Here is a 24546-nt window from a genome sequence, read left to right on the forward strand (position 1 = left end):
TGTCGTCAGATCTGTGTTGATGTTTTGTGGGGAATGGAGAGCTTGGAGGACGGGAAGAGGGAGACGGTTTGTTATTGTTCAACTAGCTAGCTATCCCCAGAAAACAAAGCCAATAACAGATGATATCGATATATTTTGTAACCTAAGTGTTTAAGGTCGAATATTGCACAAAAACAGACGGCCTTAACGGCAAAGTTGGCCTACTAGCTACATTCTGGAAAGAAGGAATCGTCACCCCGTTGACCCCCTCCCTAACAGACAACCATGACGATTCTTCCGAAGAAGAAGCCGAACTCGAGTGTCGGTGTTTCGGACCACCCGGACGAGACTGACAGAAGGAGTGGCTCTGACCCACATCAACATCCACACGGAGGTCGTACAGGTGCAAGACCGAGGGCCTCGCCGCCACCATGGTCCTATCAAGCCGCTCCACCTTCGACAAGGGAGGATAGACGGAACGAAGCTAGCTCTCGGCCGCAGCAGGCCTCTCCCCCTCCCGTGGTTTCAGGGTCTCCTGTTGGACCTGGGGATGGTAATGGGACTGGAGGAATACCATGCGTTGCTGGGACACGCGGAGAACTGTCAGGCAGCGTTGGTTGTGGTGGGGGAATTGGAAGTTGTTGCTCGGGGCCTGGTCTGAGTAAAAGGCGACGACAAGCAACCTGCTCTGGGGTGGCCGGTGGTGGAACACCCGGCGTAGCTGGAGGTGGCGGTGGAGGTCCCAGTGCTGATTCGGAGGAAGGAGCGGGTTACAACAGTGAAGATGAATACGAGAACGCATCGAGACTGCAGTCTGAGGACCCAGCGACAGTGGAGCAGGTAATGCTGTGTAAAATGTAGTTCATTAGTTCAGCTCATGGCCTCCAGGGTGACCACTACCTTCGTCCCGCAACTAGCCATTTAAATGAACATTTATATGAACAATTCTTACTGTTTATTTCACACAGCTACTTTTTTTTTTTGCAAAATAAAGCAATACCAGTAGCACATTGGTTTTAAATGGGCGTTCTAGAAATGACCCGTTTGGGAGTAGTGGGTAAAACGTATATGTTTTGAATGTCACTAGTTATTTGCTTTCTCCATCCAGGTCTGTTCTGTCAACCACATCAATTCAGGCATCATCTAAAATGGAATGTGAAAGTATTCAAAGTTTGGAGAAATAATGAGCTAGCTAGCTTTTTTTGTATGCCAGTCATTTGTTTTTATTACGTACCAGGTGTCATAATGCAGCATCTTTCGATTAAGCCTTAACAGTAAAGACAGTCTCTGCACGATGTGCATACTATCAGCGTCACAAACAATGGAGCAAATGCATCCCATTCTATTTTCACATGCAAATAGCAGTTTGTTTGATCTACTGCTAGTCAATAAATGGCATTAGGCTACATGATAGCAATATCTCTTTGGCTAAATATGATGTGGTAGCATTTAAAGCTAGTGTAGGCAAACAAGTAATATTCATCCCTTAAAAAAGAGGGCTAAGCTAGCATTACATTTACAGATTCTACAGTTGCTCAAAGATCTCGAATAAGTCTATTCCTGAAATTCATCATAGCTTCTTATTCTGACAGAATTGTCATCATTATGAACATATCTAGGCTGTTTAGTGACAAATCAGGGATGCTATTTAATAAACCAGGAATTTTAAGTTCTTGCATCGCAGAAAGTAGGCCTATTTAATTGTTCAATCAGCAATAGTAAGCCTACTTCTGCTATTCAGTGGTCATGTCCATTAATGGTAGGCCTAGTTCTATTTGATTATTCAAGAATCAAAATGCCATGAACATACTCATGAACTTAGTACAGCTGTTATACTCCATGATAACCCAAAATATTGGCAAAGTTTGTTTTACACAATTGTTTACAAACAATGTCTTTTTAAACCATGTAGCCTAGGCCTTTGCTTAAAAAGGAAGAAATAATTGCAATAGGTTGCACATCGATTTGAATAAAGTGAATAGACTAAGCCAAGGCTGTGCTTAATAGGCTTACTACTCATACGGTTGGCTTTGAAGACATTTGAGGATATTTGTATTTTACCTCTCGGTAAGAAAAGGACAAACGTAATAATACAACTTGTCATTAATGAATTAGCCTACATAAGTTGGAAACAGACATGTTCATGTAATGGTGTGGTAAACAAGGAATTTCTTTCATTCATTTTGACTTAGGCTTGGCAGATATACCATTTCCACTGTATACCGGGGGATTTTGAATTACCGACCATAGGATTTTCAATACCGTTTTTTGGGGAGGTTGGGGGCATCCCCACCTCGCGGGGGCAGTGGGGATGTGTGCTACGCCACTGTTTATAACTATAAGTTAAGTATAACTATAAGAAATCTAAGATGTCAAATAAATAATATCCAGCTCAGGGCTCCAGCATTTGGTTTGCTAACTTGCTAGCGAAGTGGCTAGATGTTGTGATCAAGCTTCATGGTTACAGCAGAGACATTCAATCCCCTCCTGGATCAAGATCCCTATTACCTCAATTGTGTTGTGCAGGTTTTTTTTTTTAAATAGCTCCGTTGTGTGCACTTCCGGTAATATCGTATACCCCGGTATGGTAAAGAAACAGTATGACGTGTGAAAATCTGGATATTGCCAGTGGTGGAAAAAGTACTCAATTGTCATACTTGAGTGAAAGTAAATATCCCTAAATAGATGATTCAAGTAAAAGTGAAAGTCACCCAGTAAACTACTACTTGAGTAAAAGTCAAAAAGTATTTGGTTTTAAATCTACTTAAGTATCAAAAGTAAATGGAATTGCTAAAATGTACTTAAGTATCGAAAGTAAAAGTATAAATACTTTCAAATTCCTTATATTAAGCAAACCAGAAGGTACAATATTCTAGTTTTTTTTATTGACGGATAGCCAGGGGCACACTCCAACACTCAGACATAATTTGCAAACAAACAAGCATTTGTGTTTAGTGAGTCCGCCAGATCAGAGGCAGTAGGGATGAGCAGGGATGTTCTCTTGATAAGTGTGTGCATTGGATAATTTTCCTGTCAAAATGTAAAGAGTACTTTTGGGTGTCAGGGAAATATGTATTGAGTAAAAAGTACAATATTTTGTTTAGGAATTTGGTAAAATAAAAGTTGCCAAAAATATAAATAGATAAGTACAGATACCCCCAAAAAACTACTTAAGTAGTACTTTAAAGTATTTTTACTTAAGTACTTTACACCACTGGATATCGCTCAACCCTAGTTGGATGAAATGATTCAATGATTTGAGCAAGTTTCGGTTGTTACCCCTCTAGAGGGCGTCAACCTCACACTGGCACACAGGTCTGCTTTCATGTCATTGGAGACTTTGTAAACAAATGTGTAGCTAAAACTCTATTTTAGCCTAATCTGCACTCGGAATGTTATTCCATAAATACTTCAACAAGCTCACTTGAGACGTTAATGTAAGGTTGCCTCCTATGGTAGTCGGATAGACCTGCCTGTATAACCCATTGCATTGAATTACAGATTTTCTATTTCTCTCAGCAGGAGCACTGGTTTGAGAAAGCGCTTGGGGAAAAGAAAGGCTTCGTCATTAAAAAAATGAAAGAGGATGGAGCATGTCTCTTCAGAGCTGTCGGTAAGTGGACAGCCTTCTCATTTGCCCTCCAATGGACCCAGGCCTTGTCTTTGAACTCGATCAATCCAACATAAAACCTGCAGCAAAGATGTGCTGATCATTTGTTAAACCTTTATTTGACCAGGGAGTCATACTGAGACCAAGGTCTCTTTTACAGAAGAGCCCTGAATTACAAAAATTACTAAACTGCATCAAATACGAAATGCAAACGGAAACTAAACACGGTCATAAAAAAAACAAAAACAATCAGTAATAAGGTCCTCAATCACAAGTCTATTTTGCCCTAGAGGCACCGAAACGTCAAATCAAATGTATTTATAAAGCCCTTTTTACATTAGCAGATGTAAAAGTGCTATACAGAAGCCCAGCTTAAAACTCCAAACAGCAAGCAATGCAGATGTATAAGCAAATTTAAGAGAATTTTGTTCCTCAAATACAGTGCAAAAAACCCCAGAAAAGCTGATTTACCTAACTCGGTAGAGACCGAAGGAATTTCCAGAATTAACCATCCCTGAGATTGGATGTGGTAATTCATATGTCTTAAGGTTATTAATGATGTAAGGTACAGTGGGAGTTTTTGTAAAAGGGCTTTATAAATATAGAGATCAATTAATTTACCTACACAATGTCAAAGATTACCAACCTACTTCCTGGTAAAGAATGCAGTGATGTGAAATGCTCCAATGAAATGTGGAAAGAATTTTGAAAGAATGTCAGTAATGGACTCCATGAAGGAGCTTGAATGTTATGTACACGTTTTTGACATTGGTATCGTTAGCCTACATTTTGTCTACCTGACATTGAACTAAATCAAGGTATAATTTGGTAAAGAGCAATGCCAACCAATTTCCGTTTATGACACTAGATGGCGCTACTTTACCATGGTTTTTCATAGTGGATTCTATGACGCTGTGACTGTATGAACCCTGTTAAAAAGCACAGGGCCAATTCTAATGCTTCTAGTTGGTGTTTTTAAAAAATGAATTACTTCTGTGTATTTTTTTTCTTGACCCAAAAAACGTTGTTTAGGCCTACTTTGTAAGGGTTTCATTTTTGTCATTATTTTGTTGCATTTTTTTATGCATTGTTGTGAAAAAAATGCATTGTTTCCCTGAATGTGTTCTGTCGATTGAGCATAGCCATGACCCGGCCACCTGCAGGTGTCAGAACAGGCTGAGAATGGCTCCTCATATCTGGATCTCATAGCTTTGTTATTAACCTTAGGCTCGGATGGAAACCACATTCATATTGACCTACATCTATGAATTCACACCAGTTACATTTCTCTTCACACTCCCAGTACTTCAGGTGTGAAATCAATCCATTCCCAAACAATTGGGATAGTTGAACAAGAATGGGCTTATATAAGAGCAGTCCTGAAATGAGGCTAGCGCTTTCCCTTCAGCCAGGTGCTCAAAAAGACTGGCCTAGTTTCTTTTCACTCTATGGGAAAACATTCCACTAAATTATTTGGAAGTCTGATGGAGGTTTGTTATTTTAGTTTTAAGTCATCAGGTGTTTGCCTTTGTTTTTCTGGTTAATATTTTTCTTTGATCTGGAAACAGGCCTAGCTAAAGAGAAGATGTAAACAGTAAAACAACCTGTTTTCTTTTTCATCAACTGTGTGTGCTTTACAACATATCACTCAACTGATGGTTATTCCATCTTTGAATAAGGGTTATTGTAATGTTGCACTCTTCCTCTCCCAGCAATACGCTCTTTTAGTCACCTCACTTGAAACTAGGGTTCTCAGGTGAAGTCAAAAAGGTCTCCCTTCGCTTCAGTGTAAAGTTTTGCCATAAACTAGTTTCATTTCATAGAAATGAATTTCGCCATCAACATGTAACAATAATACACAGACGACATGCTGGTGGGTTTTTCTACATCAGTGGTGTAAATGTGAGTAGTATTTGACGGTAATTCACCCCTGTCCACACCTGATGTGTTGTGGTGGGGATTTCTCAATGCTGTACTTTCTGCTTTGGTTTCATATGTGGCCAGATCACATTTGGAGTTCCTGAGAAAAAGCATTGGACTATCTAACCCACAACACACTTTTTGTAAAGCGGTATATCTCCCCCTGTCCACTGAGTATAATTTACCTAGATGTTTAAATCCTTAGCATCATTGATTACTGACTTCTGAACTGTGATGTCTTATGGCTTAACTAAGCTAAACTACACTGAAAATATATATATAAACGCAACATGCAACAATTTCAAAGATTTTCCTGAGTTATAGTTCACATAAGGAAATCAGTCAATTTTAAATAAATTCATTAGGCCCTAATCTATGGATTTCACATGACTGGGAATACAGATATGCATCTGTAGGTCACAGAAACCTTTTTTTTTTTTTTAAATGTAGGGGCGTAGATCAGAAAACCATTCAGTATCTGGTGTGACCACCATTTGCCTCATGCAGCACGACACGTCCTTTCCACAAAGTTGGTCAGGCTGTTGATTGTTGCCTGTGGAATGTTGTCCCACTCCTCTTCAATGGCGGTGCGAAGTTGCTGGATATTGGCGGGAACTGAAACACGCTGTCAAACACCTCAATCCAGAGCATCCCAAACATGCTGAGTGGGTATACAGGCCATGGAAGAACTGGGACATTTTCAGCTTCTAGGAATTGTGTACAGATCCTTGCACCATGGGGCTGTGCATTATCAGGATGAAACTTGAGGTGATGGCGGGAGATAAATGGCACGACAATGGACCTCAAGATCTCGTCACGGTATCAAATTGCCATAAAATGCAATGGCAATACTGCACATTTTAATAAATCAAATCAAATTAGTGGCATTTTATTGTCCCCAGCACAAGGTGCACCTGTGTAATGATCCTGCTGTTTAATCAGCTTCTTGATATACCACACCTGTCAGGTGGATGGATTATCTTGGCAAAGGAGAAATGCTCACTAACAGGGATTTAAACAAATTTGTGCACAAAGTTTGAGAGAAATAAGCTTTTTGTGCGTATGGAAAAGATCTTGGATCTTTTATTTCAGCTCATGGAACATGAGACCAACACTTTAAAGACATGTTGAGTTTATATTTTTGTTCAGTATATAGGCAGAAGAGTATTCCCCCCCCCCCCCCCCACACACACACACACACACACACACACTTTTTTTTAAAGTGTATTTTCCTTCTATCGCTGATTAGGAGGGTTAGGGTGCAATCCAATTTGAATTCTATTCAATTCAGGAAGAATACTGAAATTCCAATTCCTCTTCTCTCCAGTGTTTCTCAATTAGGAAAAATTGGAATTTGGTTTAGCCTACTTTCTGAATTGAAATGGAATTTTACAACAATACAAAATAATGTATTTTTAGAGTATATTTTCCTACAAGCACTGATAGTACATTTTTTCTCAATAAAGTAGCTTACTGTGATATGTTGTCTCACCTAGCTATCTTAAGATGAATGCACTAATTGTTAGTCGCTCTGGATAAGCTAAATGACTAAAATCTAAATATATTTCCTTTCATAACAAGTTAACGTTCACGGAACAATTGTTTGTCTTCCGTCCTAGAACACAACCTTTTATACTTATTGGCTAGTTACCCATGTCAATTAAGTTTAGCATTTTTGCAACCCAAGATCATGTGTGTGTAGATATGTTGCATGTCCACATTTCGCTAAATGGTGTGACAGTCTGTATCGGCCAGTGGCATCATGACATTGTCATCGACTAGACCTAGTGCAGGAATAAGGTAAAGGTCTCCGTGGTTACAGAGCCCTGCCCTAGCATCCCTTTTCAATCATTACTGTACTTACTCATTCCCACTAATTTATTCCTCCCATCTCATTGCTTGACTTTACTCTTCTTTCTCTTGCTCACCTTCACTATTATCAATACCCTCACTCCTCCTTTCATTCATTTTAGATTTTCAGTCACTTTGTTCCCTTTCCTTGCTCTGTGTTGGCAGAGAATAATGCATACCGGAAATCGACTTGACATTAGAGCTGTGTGTAAACTTTGTGTGGACATGTGGGAGGGGGCCACTCTGACCCAGGCAGCTAATCACCTGGTCAACCATCGAGGCTTTCTGTTAATATTTTCCTGACACAGGCGCCAGAATAATAGAACTTCATTGGTATTGTTTTGGTTGATACATTTAATTGATATCAGTGAGATTAAAATGGTTAACGGGTCATTCCACAAAAATAGTGATATTTTAAGTAGAAATTGTGCACCAATGTTGAATTTTAAAAGCCTTTTATATTAAACAAAGTTCTCTTCCTTTAGATAACATGGAGAATTGAATCAATCAGATTTGTAATATTAATAAAGACTTTTTAAAGTGTCCCTCCGTGCACCCTCTGTGACTTCTAGGAAGACTTTAACCCACTTAAACCACGCAGTTTTCACTGTTATTGTAAAGTCCTAGTTATTTTGTTGCTTTGACCGTCATTTCTGAAGATCATTATTTATTTAATGTGTTTAGTGATTCATTTACGTCTGTCCCTCATTATAAAGTCAACCCTGTTCTGTGAACTGAACTTTTGTTTTAATATGGTGAAACAATGCCTTTTTTCAAATGTTTTTTTTTTTCTTTCAAAAGCAACATCTAATAGTCAAATCATAGTGTAAAAGCAGTTTAGCCAGTCGTTTATTTGTTTTGTGTTATCTGGTGGAAAACGTGAGTGGTGGAGCAGAACGCGTCAACCCTGTTACCCATAGACGGACAGGTTAGAAATGTTTATACATTTTTGGGGGTGAAGCTTGCATTCAATTACAACTCCCTGTTGCATGCAACAAGCTTCCATTCCTCCTGTCACAAGGGGATTCATGACTGATTTAAGATGACATCGTCAACCCTGTTAGTTTTATTTGGCACTTAATAGGCAATTACTGTAGTAATTCTTTTTCCCTTTTAACCTGCTGAAATTAGAACGGGTTTTTTATTAAGTTCAACGGCTCTTTATGACAGAATGTAAAAAAAAACAAAATAAACATGTAAACACTTCCCAAAATGCACTGAATTGGTGCAATGACCCTAATATTGAGAGGACTTATTGGAGAAATGAATTGTCACTGTCTTTCTCTCATCAGTATCGGGCCTGTTTTGTGATAATTGGTTGGTAGTGGGACACTTGTGCAAAAGGAGCTCTAGTCTAGACCCTTTGTGCTTTTGATCCCTACCCTTTCTTGATTAACAGACTGGAACGCACACTGCCAATGAGCCAGAACTAACAGTCCCTGCCTAGCACTTATCATTCCCAGGACTATCTCTTCTCCACACAGGCCAATTCCACTAACTTTATTATTAAAAAACTTTTTTTTTTGTGTGTGTGCCTAAGATACAAACAAAAGTTTGTATGTTTTTGTTCGTTGCCAATCGCACAAGAAAATCAAATATCAATCAAATATGTCTGACAGTTCACATACCATGGAGAATTGCTTTGATCAGAATGTCCTACTAATTCTATTGCCATGGTTTTATACCAATTAACATTCCAGCAGTATTCTCGCCAACCTTGCGGCATTCTCAGGTATGAGTGATACTATCACTAGTCACAATCCTATACAGGAATGTGAATTACACATTAACATGCTAGGGCTGAAACAAGTTAAACCTGTGTGTGTGGAGACTGTAGGTCAACTCATTTCTCAGGTGAGTGAGTGAGTGAGTGAGTGAGTGAGTGAGTGAGTGAGTGAGTGAGTGAGTGAGTGAACCGGTCGGAGAAAGCCTTAAATTATGCAAAACACATTCCAGCTGCATGTGACTCTGGGTTGTGTTGAACGGGTTGTGTTAAATGTTTCTCTGTCTGTGGTAGTAAACAAAATGATTGAGATTCTTTCTGTCTGGCATCCAGAGAAAAGACAGGTGTGAGTTAACATGTACTCTGTGTTTTACACTGTGAATGTATTTTTGTTTAGCACTGTCTGTCCATGAATCCAAACATGGATACTTGCTGCACAACAACAATGATGTCATCCAGAGAATCAGGCTTGATTGATAGACCCATAGCCTCTTCTCAATTCCCACTTTTTCCCATGACAACATTGATGGGTTCCCCTCCATTAGGACCCTGCAGTGCCTGTATATTGCTGCTATCATTTAGGCCTTAGTTATTGACTTCTGTGCAGTCCTCTCCCCAGTCCTTTGATTTCATTGTGCGCCAAGGTGTGGTTGAAATTCCTTACTGACAATGTTGACATGGTAACGGGGTCTCCAGTAAGGAAGAGAGTCGTGTGCGTTGTCATGGTGTTTAATAAGCCCAGAGGGGCTTTAAAATAGTCTAAACTTGTTAAAGAAAGTTCCAAATCCACATAGCCTAAATTAAGTTTATGACTGGTCTCTCTGTTTTACAAAATGTATTAACAACTTGGCCTACAATCTGAGGTAGAAGCCAGTTAATATATTTTCTTTGCGAAGTGAGTGAGTGTCCCAGGAGGCTCAGGATTGTACCTGCAACTCCCCAAGCCACTGAACACACAGCCTGAAGGCTGACAAGAGCATCTAGATATTATGCTCTCACATTTTCATAGTAGTAAAATGACTGGCATGAAGGCTACTGGCTGAGCTTTGATAACATTGAAGCTGCTCCACTAAGGATCTCATGTTATTTGTCTATTCAAAAACGTAGAGCAGTTTGAAGCTAAACTGGAGTTAAGAATTTTCCGTGGTGCATTCCAAAGACATCGATCATTGTGTTGACCCTGTGCTTCTTATAGGTCTCAGGACTGCACATTTCATAAGGATCACAAAACACTACCCATGTAACCGGTCAGGACAGCACATTTGGTGGCCTTTGACCTTACACAGTGAGGTCATGAGCGAAGCTAGTAGTACCTGTGAAACTTCAACTGGCAAGATCTTCTTTTTTTTTAAGCGAGAGAAAAATAAACACTATTGTCACAATTTTGTATGTGAAGGCACACTGTACTGGTGAACTTAGAGATGGTGCCCTTTGGCTTAATTACTGTTACAGTGAGTCTACACATTTTCGTCTGTCTGGTCCGAAAAAGCAGAGTTTTGCAATAATCCCAACCAGCATAGACGACCGTCTGAAAAATTGAGAAAGATTGGAGATCGCCCCCCACTATAATTTTGAAATGTTACCCAGAGTCAGTCTGATCACAATACACTATTCATGACCTTAAGCCTTCTGTGCCATACTATGATTCAGAAGTGATGGTAATCTTAAGTAATAATTGTTAATTTGGACATTTTGAAGTTCACACATTGCTCACTTTGCCCTTTTGCCCAATTGCACATTGCTCTTATGAGTTGCAATAGTACAGACAACACGCACCCACACACACACACACACAACACGTGGGACGTCCCCCCCTAGACTCACACACCGGGCTTAGTAATTCAGAGCTAGTAAGTTTGAACTTTTCCATATTGAAATGCTTCTGAACTGTTAGATGAAGGTGAAGACATAGTTCGAGATAAAGGGGTGTAATGACAGGATAAGCCCTTACAATTGAGGCTTTAAGCAATCTTTCATCCAGTTTTATTCCTAGCAGCCTGATTGAGGAAGTCTAATTTGGGTAGGAATTACACTGAAGCGAGCATTGAGGCCGCAGTGTAATTTTAGCTCAAAAGATCAGACGGTGGCAGGTAGGGCTTATCTGTGATTAGATGTTGAATGCAGTTGACATAGGTAGGGGGCTATTGATCTGTTTATGTTTAAAGAGCAAAGTTCAAGTTGGAGATGTCCGGTCAAGTACAACAGGTCACTGGAACCTGGCAGTATCATTGTCAAATAGGTTACACTGCTCTGCCTTTGACTGTGACAGTGGTGCTCATCTCCTCCAGGATCAGTGGGTCAGTATTCAGTAGCAAATAATCAACAATGGTAGCCATGATTCACCTGCATCTGACTGGCAGGGCTACCTTAAAAAAAAACTAGAAGAAGAACTTTTTAGGGTATGTCCACTCAACTGTGGTGTCTGAAATGGTATGAATACAGGGCCGTTCATGGCATTCAATATCTGCTCTCATCTTCTTGAGTTGAGTCTGCCATCAGCCCTTTTTACTATGTTTCCTGGCCAGAGTAGAGTGAGTGAAGCAGTCTCTAAGGATCTGTTAGTAGCATGTCTTATTACAGCCTACTCTAATACTGTTTTGAGTTGACAAAACACTACAGACTGAGTTTTTTCTATCTTTCCACAACTCGCTGCATAAAGACACAATGGAGCAACGTCAGGCCTCGCCGATATGATTCCAGTGAAGAGCAGATTTCTTTATTCACATGCTTGTTCTCCACTGACGGGTGACTTAAGAGTAATTTATGCATAATTTAGATAAACTTTATCAACCGTTGACAGACCAGCAGGGTAGGAACCTAACTAATCTGCCTGTCTCTAGATCTGCATAGAGCCCTGCCCCTTTCTTAGAAATGCACTCATTGGTTACTTACCAGCATTGCATTATCGCTTGGTTGTAGCTAGTATGCATGTGGTTTCTGGTTCTCTGTGTGGTGTTGGTCTCTTCTTGTGAAATGTAGCCTATCTATTCAGCTCTTTTCTCAGTAATCTTGCACATAGAATTTCTTCCTCTTCCGTTTTTCTTGTCAGTCTCCTCCTCATTGACCAGTTGCCTGGTCATGTTTTCTGACAGGCATCAAACCCCAGTTCATCATATTCACCAACCATACCCATAGAACACTGTTAGGTTCCTTTGGGGTGATATTCTTGGTACAGTATCTCAGATTGTTCTGGCAATTCTCACATAGAAACTTATTGCCATTCTTTTTTTTTTTTGCATTTGTATTACTATTTTCTTCTGTTTTATCATGATAAAAGTCACCATTTTAGGCCCCTTTTCAGACATATTCATGCCTCCTGTAAGACCCTGTGATCCGTACATGATACATCTCGGTGTCATAGTTCTTATACTGTTCTCTAACATATGGAGTATGTCTACATTCTGAAATACACATTTACACATGAATCTATTCAACATGAATAATATATCTCAGACTTCCCTTTTTTAGATTGTTCATTTTAAGAGGTTTTGTTTAGAACAATATACTCTACAAGTACATCACATTTCCGGAGTGATTCTGAAGTTCTAATCCGTTTTAATCTGTTTTATGAGCACCGTGAATGGTAAATGGTAGGCATGTACCGAGTACTCGGACAAAACAAGTATTGTAACTGATATGAATTTTCCAAATATGATTATGACACAAGTCTATTTTTTTAAATATTTTTTTTTATTGTCCATGATCAGAAGAGGAACAAAAAAACAATTTCAGCTGCCAACACACATCTCTCTTTCATTCAAACAGTGTGAAGCACTGTGTGTGCTAAATGACTGTTGGCTATTTCTTCTGTCTGTAAAGAGACGGGCGGGGTATCGGTTGAGCCTGTTGCAACGATTGGATTATAACATGGCTCTTCCTCTGCTCTCATTCCCAAGACAGACACGCGAGGATCTCTTTCACTCACTCACTTACTCATCTCCAAACATAATTTATGAATCCGTAGCTAGTCATTGTTGTTCAATCTACAACTGAGGAGTTCTTCTTTCTGTAATAAAGCCCTTTTGTGGGGGGAAAACTCATTCTGATTTGCTCCTCTATCAAGTGAAACAATACATGGGTCAAGTGAATTCAACTTCCTTCATCTAAATCTGTGTCTGGAAAAAATGCAGGCAGTAATAGCCAGCCATGCATTAAGCTATTTATTAGCCAATTTCGTTGATAATTGAATTAAGTAAGTAAATGATGTGCATTTTCATCTGTCAGGGTAATTTACCTTTGCAACTCAATATTAGGAAGGTCTTCTTAATGTTTGCTATACACGGTGTGCATTCTATGGTCAAAATGGGGCATATCATTATAAGTACCAGAGAACTCACTCTGAAGTTTGAAGACTATGTTCTTCCACAAAAAAACAAACAAGTTAAGTCAAAAAGGGTCGTTTTATGATATTCATACTAATAGTTGTAATGTTGAATAAATTAATGTGAAAATGTGTATTTCAGAATGTATGTTGGAGCACACTATAAGGCAGGGGTCACCAACCGGTCAATCTTCAAGGCATTCCTAGTTGATCACCAAACATTTCTGTAGAAAAGCCAACGATAAAGGCTGTGATAAAAGGCTTGTGCTCTTTTTTATATTTTATTTGTGTTGCACTGTTGGCGGTAGGTGCACTTGATTCAGAAGCCCTGCGCACCGGGTAAGCAAAGTGTTCCTATTTTGAACCATTTAATTTGTCTGAAAAGACTCCACTTACCCAGTGGACCGGGAGATCTGTGGCTAAATGAAGTGCTCCTACGCACTGCCCAATTGGATAGCGCATATCACCGTCCCAACAGAGCTTCCACAACCCCGGCCACAGCAAAGTTTGATTCTAACTAACTAACTAAGATTTAATCACTTTTAAAACCATGACCACGGAGAGACTCAAAGAATACAGCAAAGAGCTGCTGTATTTTATGAGTGAGTTCATGTTAAAAAACGTGTTCAGCACTGTCAACACTGTTCTTTTTCAACACTATTACAAAACATGCTTCTCACTACTTTCACTCACGCTGCTATGAATCAGTAGCCAAGAGTATCGATAGTCCTGCGTTATTATTATTATTAGCAGCTTATCCTGTCTATATCAATAGAGAGGATTATTTCACTTTATTTGGTCATAGAAACTACATGAATTTGTGCATGAGGCAGATTCGGTGCGACTGGAGTTCACCATCAGGTGGAAGAAGCTGTCCCCTCTCTCTGGTCAGTCTCACCATAGGAAGGAGAGAGCAGGGGCCGTGAGAGGCGGACCCTATGCTGCTCTCGCCCGCCCTCCACTGAGACTAATGTCGTGTTCAAGACAACTGGGAACTCGGAGGAGGGGGCGAGATCCGACTGGGGAAAAATGGTTTTGAACGGTCATCCAACTCGGAATTCAATGTCAGAAACTGTGGCATCTTTCTAGACCTCCAACCTGAAGATCACTGACATCATGATTTGACCTTGTTTTTTTCAGTTGTCTTGAAAGCACCATGACCATTAGATGCAGGTACCATCAGTCCATTAAAATAAAACATATAATTATTTACATTTATGCTCAGCTGTGCCTCGCAAGTGCTACACCAACTGATCTATTTTGTAATCAAAGCTTGAGTTTTGAAATATGGTCTGAGAATATGGTCTGAGAAGAACAATATTGTCAGGCCAGGCATATAGCCAATATGCTGTGATAATGTATTAGGCCTACTGCACAAACCTCATTCACATAGAACTGTTTTATTAGGTTAATAGTAATAAACAAAAAAATGTAAGTAATATTAAAAAAAAAAAGTCTGAGTGGTAGATCTCTGCTTGCTTTTTGACTGCAAAAGTGAACTGTACTCAGAAAAGGATGGTGTCCACTGCTATAAGGAATATAATGACACAAAGATGTCTGTATTGTGTACAGTTCACAGATCAGAGGGTCTTACATGTACGGGTCTAAAAAGGGCTTAAAACAGACACTTTCATCATGGATTTTCTAAAAAATGGTTTGTGATACAAATGTAAAAAGCATTTCAAACATCCTTCCTCCTAATGAAGTTTATGTGAGAATTACCAGAACAATCTGAGATACCAAAAATGTTTTCTGCTCCTGCTGGCGTGGAATCACCCTTTGTACTCTTCATTGATGATTTTAGTTATTTTAGAAAATGACTGAAGGCTACATGACAAAACAACCACATAATTAAATGAGGTCCTAGTCCTTTCTGTTTTGTTCAGAACTGAAACGTGCAGTGGAAAGATCTCATGAGAATGGGATTTTTGGCAGATGAGTCAGATTTACACCAATGGGTTTGGGGGTAATCCCCATCTCAAACAGCCCTCCTACACCTGTCCATGTCATACTTCACTGGAGTCAACTTGGTTCATAGACCATTACATCTCAACCTCATCGGGGAATTGGGTACTGAAAGCAGTCAAACATGTGACTCGTCTCTTCTCACCTAATTCTCCACCACTTCTTTAAACCAGTAGGTCACAGGCTGCTGAATGATAAACATCCATACATCTGTATTTGAACCTTGAACTGTCGTCCTTTGTGTCAATCTTTATGTATTGTAGGCCTATTTGTTTAAATCTGACTCTGTCCAGAGTGACAGTGAGGAACATGTTGAAGGTCAGGAACACCATGAGCAGCTCATTCAGGCGTGTTGCTGAGGCATAATGACAAACTGGACCTGCCAGAAAATGTGCCCTCCATCCAACACTAGCCACTTGGAGTGTTGTCAGTGCCACATCTTGCCATGAGAACATTCAGTCACAAGGGAACTAGAATATTTTGTGCTAGTCATACACAAGCTTCAAAACACTTTTTTTTTTGTAGTGAAATTCAAGACTACGTTGTCAATATTGACATTATGGCACTGACAGTTGTTGGAACTGACATTTTTCAAAGACTTTAGTCACCATCCTTCAGGTTAAAACATTGAGGCTGTTTACTCTTTTTAGTTTGCATTATAGATATCTTTATTTAGTTAAAAAATATGTTTGGTGGTGGGAAGTAAGATAGGTTTTACTGTTATTCTATTTCCATAAACATTTTTGCTAAATGTATTTCTGTTCCTGCCCTGGTTAAGCAGGTTGATGCTGAGAAAGAGGAAATTGACTAAGAGTTTCTCAGAATCTTTGCGGCTTACAGTACCATGTGACTTGCCGGAATGAAGACTGAAACTTGTGCTCATTTGCATATTTTGCGCTGGTTGAGGAAAGGGGGGTCTGTGGAGAGGAAACCTTTTAGTTTTGTTTACATATGTGGATAATACAAGTGACTCAACTCATATCTCTATATAGATCACTTATAGCTGGGGATGCAACCAAAGAGAAAGCCCGCCAAAATACCCCTTTATAGTCAATCTACCATCTTATGCATTCAAATGTGCAATACTGATGATAAAGCATTTGCACCTGCTTTAATAAAATAGTCCTATAGATTCATATTGATTACAGTACCAGTCAAAAGTTTGGACACCTACTTATTCAAGGGTTTTTCTTTATTTTTACATTTTTCTTCATTGTAGAATAATAGTGAAGACATAAACTATGAAATAACACATTTGGAATCATGTAGTAACCAAAAAAAGTGTTAAACAAATCAAAATATATTTTATATTTGAGATTCTTCAAAGTAGCCACCCTTTGCCTTGATGACAAGTTTGCACACTCTTATCCAGCTTCATGAGGTCGTCACCTGGAATGCATTTCAATGAACAGGTGTGCCTTGTTAAATGTTAATTTGTAGAATTTCTTTCCTTAATGCATTTGAGCCAATCAGTTGTGTTGTGACAAGGTAGGGGTGGTATACAGAAGATAGCCCTATTTGGTTAAAGACCAAGTCCATATTTTGGCAAAAACAGCTCAAATAAGCAAAGAGAAACGACAGTCCATCATCACCTTAAGCCGGGAAGGTCAGTTAATTAGGAACATTTAATGAACTTTGAAAGTTTCTTCAAGTGCAGATGCAAAAACCAAGCGCTATGATGAAACTGGCTCTCATGAGGATCGCCACAGGACAGGAAGACCCAGAGTTACCTCTGCTGCAGAGGATAAGTTCATTAGAGTTACCAGCCTCAGAAATTGCAGCCCAAATAAATGCTTCACAGAGTTCAAGTAACAGACACATCTCAACATCAACTGTTCAGAGGAGACTCTGTGAATCAGGCCTTCATGGTCGAATTTCTGCAAAGAAACCACTGCTGAAGGACACTAATAAGAAGAAGAGACTTGCTTGGGCCAAGAAACACAAGTAATGATCATTAGACAGGTGGAAATCTGTCCTTTGGTCTGATGAGTTCAGATTTTGATTCCAACCGCTGTGTCTTTGTGAGATGCAGAGTAGGTGAACAGATGATCTCTACATGTGTAGTTCCCACCATGAAGCATGGAGGAGGAGGTGTGGGGATTTAGAATTCTCGAGGCACACTTAACCAGCATGGCTACCACAGCAATACGACATCCCATCTGGTTTGCGCTTAGTGGTACTATCATTTGTTTTTCAATAGGACAATGACCCAAAACCAAGACCTGGAAGGAGAGTGATGGAGTGCTGCATCAGATGACCTGGCCTCCACAATCACCCAACCTCAACCCAATTGAGATGGTTTGGGATGAGTTGGACCACAGAGTGAAGGAAAAGCAGCCAACAAGTGCTCCGCATATGTGGGAACTCCTTCAAGACTGATGGAAAATCATTCCAGGAGAAACTGGTTGTGAGAATGCCAAGAGTGCAAAGTTGTCATCAAGGCAAAGGGTGGCTACATTGAAGAATCTCAAATCTATTTTGATTTGTTTAACACTTTTTTTTTGGTTACTACATGATTCCAAATGTGTTATTTCATAGTTTTGATATCTTCACTATTATTCCACAATGTAGAAAATAGTAAAAATAAAGAAAAACCTTTGAATGAGTAGGTGTGTCCAAATGTTTGACTGGTACTGTAAATTACATACAACTGCATTAATCATACTTTGTCAGTCATATGCTACTTCATACGTATTAATTTGATCTAGCCTTCGTCAGAAAGATGTATGTTGCATTTTGTTGTAACACCTAATTCCCTCTTGTTTGCAGCTGATCAAGTATATGGAGACCAAGATATGCATGAAGTTGTCCGTAAACACTGCATGGACTACTTGGTAAGTTTTCTTATTTTTTTGGTTACCAGGCAGATTTCACCTGTTGGGATTTTTCATAATGGAAATGTGTTCTCTAATTTCAGACGAAAAATGCAGACTACTTTTCGAACTACGTGACAGAAGACTTCACCACGTACATCAACAGGAAGAGGAAAAACAACTGCCACGGGAACCATATCGAGATGCAGGCTATGGCAGAGATGTACAATCGACCAGTGGAAGTTTACCAGGAGGGCACAGGTGTGTTTTTCAGCAGTGGGCCATGCCAGGTGCATTATTATCAGAGCTAATGGTCCTCTGGTAGGTCCTCTGTAACTCAGTCAGTAGAGCAATGGCGCTTGAGACATCAGGGTAGTGGGTTCGAATCCCAGGATCACCCATACGTAAAGATTTATGTAAGCATGACGAAATTGCTTTGGATAAAAGTGACTGCTAAATAGAATATATTATTATTACTGTACACAGTTTAAGTTTTGAGTTTTATGGCCTTTGACGTATAGGCCTACTTGAGAGAGATTACTAATAGGTACTCCTGTGAGTAATTGGACTGTTTTTCAAACAGAACTGCCATTTTATTATTGATTAAAATCTAGACAATTTGGACATTAGTGTTTTAAATGGAATATCTTCTGAATAAGTGTGGCCATAGTAGTGCACTACATTGATCACGTAGTTCTGTTAAACTCTTTTTTTTCTCTTCCAGAACCAATCAACACGTTCCATGGCATTCATCAAAACAATGACGAACCAATCAGAGTCAGCTACCATCGTAACATTCACTACAACTCTGTGGTGAACCCCAACAAAGCGACAATTGGAGTAGGCCTTGGGCTTCCTGCTTTAAAACCAGGGGTGGGTACCTACATCTTGTCTTTAGGATTTAACACTGAAATGGGCAATATATCCTTGTGGTTGTTACATTTACATTTTACATTTAAGTCATTTAGCAGACGCTCTTATCCAGAGCGACTTACAAATTGGTGCATTCACCAGGTCTCTTACATTACTAGAAAATAAAAACAGTATTTAGATGTATAAAACATGTCATTTGAGGACAAGTGGTAGTGTTATGTAGGCTCATCTATAAGAGACCTTGGTCTCAGCATGGCTCCCTGTCAGAATAAAGGTTAAATGTGCGTTCTGGAGAATTTCATTAGGTTCCCTTGATTCTAATTGGTTCACCTTGATTCTCCTTGATTCACCTTGATTTACGATGCTATGGATATTGGCCCAGTTTACGATGGTGTGACTGTCTTCTTCCTGTGTGTGACTCAGTTGACCCCTCTGTCACGCTAAATGATTGTTTGAAAGCACTCTTGCCTAATCGTTGCTTTTCAGTGCATTGACATGTTCCAGCTGGCAGCCTGCATTGCCTCTGAGTCACAGACACATCTCACATTGCAGTGTCATTTCAGTGACGAGCAGTTTAAGTTGAGTTCATGATTATTTGATTTATTGACATTAACCAATTAGCAGCTGGCTAGCATTGCTGTTAGTGTTGTTATCGGTTCCATTGCCTTTTCCTGTCTTAAACAGGTGGTTGTTATCAAATTTGACTTAATTGATTAGCCGCATAAAGTTATAAAGGCTTTTTGGATGCTGCGTTGGTTGTGTAATAGTGCAATTGAAATCTTTCATAACTGAATCATTCGGAGATCTTGTGACTTTCCCCTGACGAAATGGATGACGTCCATGGGTCCATCCAGACACAGTCAGGCAGCCAGGCAGACTCAGTCAGAGTGGAAAAGTGGGAGAGAGGTGACAGTCTTTGGGTCATCATAGCTTAAGATCCCTGCGAGACGAGAGCGTGTGGCCTGGAGTGTCCCACTTTCAGAACACATACACATCAAAGGAAGGGAGGCTGAGCTCAGAGAGGGGCAACATTCCACATGTCCCCGTCTCTCTGGAGGAGCCTATTAGCAGTACACTGTGCTGTTTGTGTTGAGATGCCTAATGATAACACTACCATGATCAACAAGCAGCACATCATGGTGAATGACCCCACAGTAATTAGAAAACACTAGCCTGGGCTCCTTGACCAGGAAAACCACTGTAGCACTCAACAGATTAGCTGTTTGTATATCGTATTTATTGAAGATTCCTGTTTTGTATTGCTATTGGTTGAATGTTGGCAGATGTTTGAGCCAGTTAGAAGTGGCAATGTTTTGATTCCACACATAAATGTGGTTGGAGAGTCTCTTATCTACTTTATTTTCTTTAATTTTCAAATTTGTAAGATAAATAACATATTGTCTTAATAGTGTGATTTGTTGTCAGTAAACAGCTTCATAACATTGCGGTTGTCATGAAGTGCTAGCTAGATAACGGTGGCACTGTTGAGGTATCTTGGGTACTCAAAGTGCTTTAGAAGCACATCAGATGTTATCGGTAGGCCTAAGGAGTTGTTGCTAGTTGGGAACTTGCTGTGATCTTTGTGCATTGGTCTCATTCATCATATTGAGCAGGGCAGAGGACCATGACGTTATGGGGAACAGACTGTGCAGTCGGACAGTTCAGGCGCTAAGGACATGTTGTCTACCATGGGTGGAGCTCCCACATAGAGGGCCACACACCTAGCCATCTCCATTTAGCCTTAGATTAGGAAACGGGCATGCTTTCCCAGAAAGGCTAGAGGCAGTTTTTCCATTTGCTAAATTCTGAGTGTCCTGATTGTCTCTTACTAATGCACGCATGGACAAAGATATCAAAGACCTGGAGTCATTTCTAGACAGATAGCGAAACATTCTCTTGATAGCCAGCAGACTCAACTTGTCAAATCTCCTTGATAAGGTGTGAAGGATCTGAAGAGTTTGTCTTGGTCGTTACACATTGTTACTTGGTCGTTACACATTGTTACTTGGTTGTTACACATTGTTACTTGGTCGTTACACATTGTTACTTGGTCGTTACACATTGTTACTTGTTCGTTACACATTGTTACTTGTTCGTTACACATTGTTACTTGTTCGTTACACATTGTTACTTGGTTGTTACACATTGTTACTTGTTCGTTACACATTGCCTTGTTTGTTACACATTGTCTTGGTCGTTACACATTGTTACTTGTTCGTTACACATTGTTACTTGGTCGTTACACATTGTTACTTGTTCGTTACACATTGTTACTTGGTTGTTACACATTGTTACTTGTTCGTTACACATTGTCTTGTTTGTTACACATTGTTACTTGTTCGTTACACATTGCCTTGTTTGTTACACATTGTTACTTGATCGTTACACATTGTCCCCTAGGCCTGGGAATTGCCGGGGACCTCACAATAAGATATTATCACGATACTTAGGTGCCAATGCGATATGTAATGCTATTCTCATGATTCTATATGTGCATATTGCTCACCATATGTCTGCTGCAGAGGGACAAGAGAGAGAGAGATTGAGAAAAGAGAGTGAATCACTATCACAAGAGAGTGAGCCATGAGAAAATGAGTTTGGATCCCTATTTTAAAAATTGAGTTTTGGTGCAGGCCCAGCCAACTAGTACAAAAATGATATTGTCGATACGATATATCATCAAAAATAATATCCCGATATGTAACTGTATGGATTTTTTTCAGTTTTATGTCCAGTTAGTGACCTCTGTCCTCTCCCTCCCTCCCAGCAGTATGTAGACCAGTCACTTATGAAGAACGCTATAAAGACCTCTGAGGAGTCGTGGATTGAGCAGCAGATGCTGGAGGACAAGAAGAGAGCCACGGACTGGGAGGCCACCAACGAGGCCATTGAGGAGCAGGTGGCCAGGGAGTCCTACCTGCAGTGGCTCCAGGACCAAGAGAAGCAGGCGCGCCAGGTGAGAGAAAACGTGGAAGATTGAAGAGCAGTTCAGTGACATCCTTCTTAGAAAGACAATAGTACCACATTTGGTTCATATGAATCTAGTGTCCAGTATTGAAGTGTTGCAGCAGCTGGCATGTGTTTTTAATGAGGTCCATGTCTCGCTCTCCCCCCAGCCCCGTAAGGCTAGTGCCACCTGCAGCTCGGCCACCGCAGCATCTTCTAGTGGTCTGGAGGAGTGGAGTGCCCGCTCGCCCCGGCAGCGCAGCTCCGCTCCCTCACCGGAGAACACTGACCCCTCTCACTCAGACACAAGCAACAAGCCTCCCTCCCCTGCTGGGGCAGCCCTCATGTCCAAGCCCCCTTCACCTTGTGCCCCAGGTTAGTCACTGTGACAAACCATCAGAAGTGTCATGAATCAACTGAGAGGGTTGTGTATCAAATGAACATTGGAATAGTAGGGTTTCATCTTTGTAAAGAATCCTGATTTGATGATGGGAATGTCTCTCTGCCCCCTACTCTAGGTCCCAGCAACCAGGCTTGTGTTGGGCCTGATAGACCCACCTCCTCTCTGAAGTCTCTGTACCCGGCCCTGGAGTACCGTGCTATCATGAAAGAAATGTCACCCACCGCTTTTGGTAAGATAACCACTTGCTCTTTCTTTACTTAAAGACTTACTCAAATTAATGCATTCAATTCAGTTCAAACAACTGTATCTGTCCCCTTAGGGCAATTACTGCTGTTGTATGTTATTTATATGTTATTCATAGAATGGGTAGTATGTTCAGTTTGAGATGTAATATTTCGCTTGGGATAGTTTTCATCACTAGCTGCAATCCTTAACATAAGGCATATCAATGACAGTGTTCTAGACAGTGTTATTACACATCCTCTGTTGTGACAGCACGGTGCTGTAGCTGCTGCTGGACTGAAGACACTTGAATAACAACATATGTATACTAGAGATTAGTGGAACATTTTTGTTTTGTTTTACATAACTTTCAAATGATAATGATAGGTTACAGTGTATCATCACAATGTTTATTTTTTATTAGATTTATTAGGATCCCCATTAGCCAACGCCAATGGCGAAAGCCAATCATACTGGGCTCCGACACATAACGAAAAATACATTACAGACAAAATAATTTCATGTACATAATGTACATTTTTAAAAACTGTGTGTGTGCACCTATCAGTTATACATACATGTATCTTTAAAGTATTTGGGTCACCATAGGACATGTATTTTTTTAAATGATCATTTCTCATGATGGTATATTCTATCGCTTAGCTACTCTGTATCTGAAAGGAAAACAAACAGGAAATCAGAAGAAGAATTGTAAAAACGTAGAATAGTAGAAACATGAAACAAGGGTGTGGTGCGGGAGCAAAGCTAAAAACAGATGCACTTCACCTGAAATTACCTCCCTCTCATATTGGCTGGGTCGTGATTGGGTGCATATACTGCCACATTTGTATTTGTGTACAAGCTTTTTCAACCCAAACAAAATCTATGTTAACCACTGTCGCTAATGTGCAGAATATAAACAGCAACTAACAATATTTTATAAACTAGTAATTCCAATACCCCTCTTGATTTAAAATAACTACCAGATTTTCTTCTCAAAGTCCTCTTACATTAGAATGCTAGAATGTGTATTTTTCCCTTTCTCTATGGTGTAGGCTTAACAGACTGGGAGGATGATGAGATTCTGGCCTCAGTCTTGGCCGTTTCACAACAAGAGTACCTCGACAGCATGAAGAAGAACTCAATGCATAGAGAACCCTCTCCAGACAGCAGTTGATAAAGGGGATCAAGCACACACAACATCCCCTGGAAGGAAGGTGGCAGAACGGGGAAAAATCCAAACGTCATCATGTAACCATCCAGTCTTCTCTCCTCCTTCTCCCTATCATCCATCTCTGCCTCTCCACACCTACCAATAAAGATCCAGCATAATCAGACTCCACCCCCTTCCTTTCTAATACCATAGACACCATCATTGGACTTATTTAGTTGCATGTTTAATTGAACACAACCAATATCATCATAGAAAACAAGAAGAAAAAATATATAAAAATGGTCATACTTATCCTCTTAATGATTGGTTAATATAAGTTTGTTTTATTTTCTTTTCTTGTTTGGGATGAAAATACATTTTTTTTTTCTTGGAATAAAAGAGGAAATCTTTCTGAAAAACAGCATTTTTGTGTATTTCTTTTTGCTATAACTGTACTTATTAATTTCATACCCACTCGAATTGATATACACTTCTAAATATTGAATTGCATTTTACCTGAATAATTGATTGGATTTGTAGATAACGAGTTCAATGGAATTCCCATTTATGTGAGGTTTTTTTTCTCTCTGTTATCTCCGCCCACTTTTTCCCTTTGGGCGCTGTTTTTTACTCCCACCTAAAATTAACATTAACCTTCCGGAAGCATTTCTTTCACAAATTAATCTGCAAGGATTACCTCCAAACAATAACAGCCATAATATGAGCTGCAGGACATTTGGCTGCAATAGTGACAGGCGGATAATACT

At 39.8% G+C, this 24546-nt stretch overlaps 1 protein-coding gene across 3 annotated transcripts; it reads left to right on the forward strand.

The window, feature by feature from the left end:
- Positions 1-24198, forward strand: otud5a (OTU deubiquitinase 5a). 3 transcript variants are annotated; one of them, XM_029723971.1, is made up of 9 exons: positions 1-819; positions 3502-3592; positions 18139-18203; positions 18287-18443; positions 18907-19055; positions 21823-22011; positions 22172-22376; positions 22520-22633; positions 23682-24198. In XM_029723971.1, exons 1-9 carry the CDS (start codon positions 265-267, stop codon positions 23801-23803), a joined length of 1647 nt encoding a protein of 548 aa, XP_029579831.1. In that variant the 5' UTR covers positions 1-264; the 3' UTR covers positions 23804-24198. The 3 variants fall into 3 exon arrangements, with proteins under 3 accessions (XP_029579831.1, XP_029579829.1, XP_029579830.1); XM_029723969.1 differs by having other exon boundaries at positions 2-819; positions 3499-3592; XM_029723970.1 differs by having other exon boundaries at positions 3-819; positions 3499-3592; positions 21826-22011.
- The last annotated feature ends 348 nt before the right edge of the window (positions 24199-24546 follow it).

Source organism: Salmo trutta, chromosome 30, assembly GCF_901001165.1.
Source record: "Salmo trutta chromosome 30, fSalTru1.1, whole genome shotgun sequence".
Classification (NCBI taxonomy): Eukaryota; Metazoa; Chordata; class Actinopteri; order Salmoniformes; family Salmonidae; genus Salmo; species Salmo trutta.

Bases quoted from the DNA above. Each gene is read 5' to 3' on its own strand.
- otud5a (XM_029723969.1), top strand. From the start codon at position 265: ATGACGATTCTTCCGAAGAAGAAGCCGAACTCGAGTGTCGGTGTTTCG. The intron at 3,593-18,138 runs GTAAGTGGACAG...TCTTGTTTGCAG, and splicing joins ATGTCTCTTCAGAGCTGTCG to CTGATCAAGTATATGGAGAC. The intron at 22,634-23,681 runs GTAAGATAACCA...TCTATGGTGTAG, and splicing joins AATGTCACCCACCGCTTTTG to GCTTAACAGACTGGGAGGAT.